The sequence below is a fragment of the Bacillus rossius genome, chromosome 2 (assembly GCF_032445375.1).
Source record: "Bacillus rossius redtenbacheri isolate Brsri chromosome 2, Brsri_v3, whole genome shotgun sequence".
NCBI lineage: Eukaryota > Metazoa > Arthropoda > Insecta > Phasmatodea > Bacillidae > Bacillus > Bacillus rossius.
Genome location: NC_086331.1, coordinates 31916513 through 31923299, shown reverse-complemented (window position 1 = coordinate 31923299; position 6787 = coordinate 31916513). Strand labels below are relative to the sequence as shown.

Below are 6787 nucleotides of genomic sequence, written 5' to 3'. Positions count from 1 at the left end.
CATCATGCCACGTGGTGGTGGGTGGGGGAGGGGGGAATAAGATGTCCAGCAGTTTTTGGAGGCGTCTCCGGAAAATTGTGAGCTCTTCTGCGTCCATTGTTCGGAAGGAATCGGCGCCCCGCCGCGGGCGAACTACGTCTCAGCCTCCATTCTTCCTCTCAAATAGGTTTCCCGCGCGGGGAATGGACGAGCGGTACACATATTTCAAGTGACAACACCAAACGCTGGCAGAAGGAGGGGGGAGGGGGGACCTTCTTTCTCCGTCGCGTCATTTGCTTGGAAATGGCCTTGGCCCAGCCTTTAATTGCCACTTGTAGCCCCGTCGCGGGGCGCGGGGGGTGCGAATGGGCGAAGGAATAACGGCGGGATAGGGAAAGGGCGCGTAGGAGGGGAGGCAGACGTCGGCGATGGCAGGAAGCACGACGGAGAACGAAAGGAAAAGGTGAGATTTCAATAGGCGAAAGCGGAATAATAAATAATGTAAGAAAGACGGAGAAGGAGGGGGAAAAAAAGCTCTCTCTCTCTCTCTCTCTCTCTGCCTTGGAATACTTGGCCTAATGCACGTCCACTGGCACACAAACATTTCCCGTCGCTCCCCAGCGTTAATGAGCTGTCTGATCGGCCCCGTCAGCAAACTGACGAGGCATCGCGCAGTACAGAGCGGCCCGCGCTGATGGCGTCTCAGCCGGCGCACGCCGTGACTCATCGCGACCATCCCTGCGCCTCGCTCACGTGGGTCGAGCTGATCCTGCACTGGCTGCCGGGCAGAACATTTGCCAACTACAACCATACAAATTAACAAACAAATGACGCGGTATTTGGTGGATTTTGACGTGACAACGTCTAATAAATCGATGAACGCCGGCTGCACGCACGAAAAAGTGTACCGTTACGCACATTGTTCCGTTACGCTGTGTCCCGTTACGCTCATTGAACGCTTGCGCCGCATCTATCTCTCTTCCACTCGACTGTTTATAAAGTGAAGTGAAAAGTTAATGGGGTTTTCATTGCTTATTACAACAACAATTTCGGCAATAAAGGTTAATTATTCTTGCATTTTAAAAATCTGATTACTAGTATAATTTCAAGTATTTATACTTTTATTATTAAAATAAAAATGATTCAATTTTATTCATAAAGTATGCAATCATTTCATCAATGTTTTGTTATGACGTTGTCACGTTAAACTATCGTCCGTGAACCGTCTTTACAGACAACCAATTTTTTATTTTTTTTTTTAACCTGTACTTTCACCTCCATGCGGCGGAAAACAAGGATGAACCACGACGAGCTATCTTCCCCGCGCGGGTTGTTTCTGACGTCAGCAAGCTTTGGGACTGAGTGCCAAGACCGCGTCATCACCATCAGAAGGTTACCCTCAGAAGAACTACGATGTAGCCGATTAAATGCATTTATTTGCCTTTAAAGAAAGCCTTCTAGTCTTCTGCTCAAAGGTCACGCAAAAATCGCTGAAAAAACCGTTTTATTTGCCGGCCACCAAATATTTTTAGCATAAAAAATTCTATATCTTTTGATTTGACAAAAAAATCAACCATTTGTATCAGTGACAGCAAGATTTGCTGTACTAATAGGCGAATTATACATATATAATTTGGTAACAGCCATATTGTTATGGAGTACGTTACATCCTGTATTTAATCAGTGTATAGGTTGTATTTTAATAAACCGTTTTTACGTTAATATTTTTTTTAAGAGATTGGCTGTCCCTAAAATAAATACAAATATATTTATATATAAATTTACGCGTCTGGGAGGAGTAAAAAATTATGCTCCTGTGAATGGACTGCAGCAAACACATGAGCTGATTCATGAACGTGCAAAAAATATATAATTTTCACGAAAATACTAAACGACCAATCTCCATTAAAAATATTGCTAATTTCGAAAGCAGAACAACAGACACCACAACAAGGACTTTAGGCCATGTGAGAAAACTGCGGGGAAATGCGATATTTGCTCTAAGTATGGATGTGACCGAAACACAGACCGTTAAAAAAAGAAGCTTCATGGAGCTGTAATGACGTAGATTACGAGGCATGCGAGCTCTAATTACCTGCACGCATAATGCATGGCTCGCAGCTGGCGTGGACCACTCACGTCTTCGTTGTCCGCGAACGTAACTTCGTTTCCGAGCCGCGAAGTGACACAAAGCTCCGTGCATCTGCCAGGGAAGACACAGGCGGAGTGGTAGACAGCGTAGGGAGGGGAGCTCATTGTAGTTGTGACTGCCGCAGCCACTCATTAGCATCATCTGCCTCGCAGCATCGCCTGCCGTTAATTGATGATTTTCAATCGCTTTAATTCCCCTGGCGCGACCGGCGGCAATGGAAAGAAACCGTTCATTTCCCTGGAGCAATCACCCGTGGCTGGATGGTAGATCCTGAGACCTGGAGGACATGAGCCGCAACTGTTATTTCAACTAATAAGGGAGGGCAAGGGGAAACATTCTCTTAGGTTCCAATTATTTTTTTGTGAAAATTCAATCAGCCGCAAGTTCGATGGTCGAACCGAACTACATTGTATAAATTCTTAATTCACGTAATAGCTGGTTTGAGGGTCGTGACTTAAATATGTTTTTTTTCTTATTTACGCAAAATATAAATATTTTTTTATAAATTTACAAGCAAGTGTTTTGTGTTTTATTATTCCTAAACGCATATGTTACATACGTATAGAGTTTGTGTGTCATTAGGGGTGTAAAGGCAGGTCTGTTATAATACGTATTCATTATTTTGTTCATGATAAAGTTAAGGTTCAAGATAGGAAAAATTCGCGGATTCATTTCATAATATGCTAAAATTATAAAAAAATATATTACATTTGTGCTTCTTCTGCTGTTGGTTCACGGTAAACATGAATGACTCTGGGTCAATTAAAGATCCTCAATGAAGAAAGTATCGAATCACGAGCTACCCAGTTGAGATAGCTCACAATTTAGCAGCCAATGAGCAGTGAATATTTACTCAATTATGCAATTTTCCTTAATTAATAAATAGTAATATATTGGCTACAACAATGTACAAACGTTATGTATTTTTTAAAGTTTTTTACTCATTTTCAAAACAATTTCTTACGATGTTGTTTGTCTGAAATAACAGATTACCAACCAATTATAAATATTTAAAATAGGGCAGTTTTCTTTTGAAATCATTTTATAATCCGCAAAAAAAAATATAATTGACGATTATTTTCTGCAGATTAGAGAAAATCAGGTTATTATTCATTTTGAAAGTTTTGTAGTAATGTGGTCTTGAAAACGTTTTGTACAGAATTGTTTTTCGAAAACTCTGTCGCTGTTAAGAATATTGGTGTTATAAATACATGGTTGTTGGGTAGAGGAAAGCTAAAACGTTTTCGGAAACATTCTGTGTTCCTCCGCCCTCATTAAAAACATTTTATTTTGTTGTTCTGGAGCGAGTTAAACGCAGGCACAGGACTGAACGCTCGGATTCCAGCAGACCCGGGATCGAGCAGTTACCCGGCCATCTTGATTTTGTCTCTTCGGGAAATTTCTCTAAATCATTCCAGGAAAATACTGTGCAGGTAACAACAATAGATCATTTTGGGATAGGGAAAAATTCAAATCCTCGGTCCTATACGCTGATTCTGCAGTTGGCGCGCAGTTTATCTGTGGAGGACTCTTGGGACAACGAGAGACCGTCAAACAAAGAACCATCGAGCACAGTCTAACCAGGCAAGACATTTGAGAAATCAGCAGCCAATGAACAGGTGGTATATTCCAGAGGAAGCAGAGGATTGCGGATGCCAGTCCAGGGGCCAATGAACCCATGAATCTTTCCAGTCCGTAGCCATGACAGATACCTTACACAGCCTACTTTTTTTTTCTTTATATCCTAACCTATCTTAAACTAGGTGTATTGGTTCGAGAGGGGTCTAGGCTAGAGAAGACTCCAAGTCCAAGTGCGTCTCAGGCCGAAGCCTTGCAGAAGGTCTAGCACGCGTCATGGGCTCACTGGGGAGTGGCCAGCCACGGCAGCCAATGAAGCAATGAGCATCTAGACTACAAGAGCACCGATGGGCGGGGCAGAAGAGGCTCCACGGTGCTGGTGGAACAGCGAGCTGGGACTAGCTGCACGCCCCGGCGTAGTTGCGGCCGCCCGAGAGGCGCTCAGCGAAAGTAAATAATAAACAAAAGGCCGCCGTGGGACGCCGGGGCTGCCTGAAGAACTGCTAACCACTCGCCCATCGACCCGTCGCCCATGAATTATTCGCGGCTGTTCCGCCGGGGGCGACTGTCAAACCACGCCTAGGCAGGGCGTCGGTGGTGATTGAGCGCTTGACAGCTCGCCTTCTTTCCCGCCGCTTGTTTCCCGCCGAGGAATCGACCGGCGTCGCGACTAAACAACTGCGGTCGAAGCGGGCAGGTATACTTCCTACGCACCCTTTTTCACCTCCTCCCCCTACCCGCTTGGGCACAAACAAAACCGCTAAACGAAATCCTCACACTCGGGCTGTTAAACGTATTACGCACCTCTTCGCTCGTTATTTATTTACTGGCATACCGCCAAGTCTACATCACTACATGACATAATTGTTAAGTACTTTTTTAAACATTTGAACTGGCTCTTTAATTAATTAAAAATTTATATATACACGGAATGTTTTTGAAATTTTAAGAGTTAAGTGATATTTTTTCATTCTTTGTAAAAACACAAAATGAGTGTGAACCGGCCTAGTGCTGAATTTTGTTAAAATGCACACAAAATTAAATAAATAATTAAATAAAGACGGCAGACACATGACGACACGTACAAGGTTTACAGTAAGCGGCTATAATAATAGTTATAATAATAAGCAACCACCCAGCATTTGCCTGGAGTTATTCCCGTGGACTTTAGTAAAAAGAAAACCGGAATTCTGAATGTTTGGGTTAAGACTAAACGCAAATCCTTTGGAATGTGCGTTTGGCTTCTTCAACTGCACCACCTGGCTTCAGCGCCTAGGATGGTGATTTATAGGCTGAATTTTTTTTTTGTGTAAAGCTTGTCTGCAATGCACACTCATTTTCTTATATCCAGTCTGGATGTCCAAATGAAGGCCTGAATGTACAAAAACTCCATCCCCCTTTATTTTTACTTTTTTAACTTTAAAGGTGTTGGGGTAGTCTATATTCAAAATGGGGATTGATTCTACCGTTGCGTTGACCGCCATCTTGAATTTAAGAAGGATTAATTTTTGTTAAATAACTCTGCCCTTTTTAATATTTGCCCAAAATGGCAATGACTAAAGTGATTGGTCACAACAATTTTTACTGCACATTCGCTATTTTTCAAACTAAACCAGAAAAAATAGGCGAACTATAATTTTCGCACTTTCTCGTTTATTGTTAACTTTAGGGCATAGACAAAAATAAACAAACTTGTAGGGAAATTATTAATCGACAATTTTGATTTTAGCCTTTTTGTACTAGGATCAACGTGTAAGGTCCCATCGTGGGTCATTACCGCGATAACCACTGCCGCAAGAGCCGCGCTTGAATCGTGCTCACGAAGATTTCATGGAAATGTAAAACGAATTGCAAAAAAAAAAAAAAAAAAATGAGCGGATTTCGTAAAGCAGGACTGGAATGTTCGATCTTACTCCAAATCTCCAGCAGAGTAACTTAGGAGAATGTTGCGGAAATTTGGCAGATATATACTTGATCCTGACGATGATGAAGGAATAATGGACAATCCTGCACAATTAAGATTCAACACTGACACTCCTGTAAACGAACATTTCTATTTTTGCGAAGATTAAACCATCCAAGTTTATATGGCAGGACCATCGTCGAAAAACGTAAGTCAAGTAGTTCGATTCTGATATCACGTCGCAAATAATCCTGATTTTAAAACCTAATAAGAAAAAAAATTGTAAAAAAAGGGGGAGGGGGATACGACACTCGGATCCTTCATTCACACTTGGAAGAAACAAAAACAGGATTCCAATTAAAAAAACTCATAAGGTAGGAAAATGTCAGCAAACGAAACAAATTGGCAAGTGGTAATAGGTGGGTTAATCATACTGGAGATACCCGTCAAAAAGAAGTGCCTGAAACTCTTCAACTGTAGTGTGAGAAAAAAGAGTTTATTTTTCTTTCAAATAAAAATAATAACAGTTACATTTCACAGAAAGACTTGCAGAATTCGAACTTTTCGCATAATATCAATCTCACATTTCATTTTTTTACCGCGTGCATTGTACCTAAATATTGACCCCAGAAATAACGTCCAATTCCAAATTGTCAATGGTATAATTCCCTAAATTTTTGTTTATATTATTATATGTTAGTTGATAATAAACTAAATAATGCAATAAACATACATCACCATTTTTTTAGTTTTAATTCAAAAAAAAATGTTATCCCAGAGTACAAACTGTTACAACCAAAGTTTTAAAGGACTAAATTTCCTACAACTTAAGACATAATTTTTAGTCAAAAGTTTAAAATGGCTGAGTTATTCAACAGAAACAATTCCACCTGGGATTCCAGATGGCTGCCAACGTAATGGCAGATTCTGGTCACCATTTTTAATTTAGACTGCCACTGGCACCACCTAATGGTTAAAAAAAATTAAAAAGTGGGAGTAATTGTACCTATACCTATTGATAGTACATCCCGAATGGGCTACTTGATAATCTTTTGAATTGCAGCCTGTGTATGTCCTGGATATTTTTTTTAAGTGTCGAATATGCTAATTTCGCTGATAAGTTCCGATGAGAAAATAAATGTTGCAGATCAAGACGTGTAATGAAGACTATCAAT

The 6787-nt window shown here is 41.0% G+C and overlaps 1 protein-coding gene across 1 annotated transcript in view; it reads right to left on the bottom strand.

The window, feature by feature from the left end:
- Positions 1-4212: 4212 nt before the first annotated feature.
- LOC134528874 (aggrecan core protein-like) overlaps positions 4213-6787 on the bottom strand; it is a 67513-nt gene continuing 64938 nt past the window's right edge. Inside the window, exon 4 of the mRNA XM_063362540.1 lies at positions 4213-4449. Within this exon, the coding sequence (XP_063218610.1) occupies positions 4213-4449 (237 nt within the window). The remainder of the gene's footprint in view (positions 4450-6787) is intronic.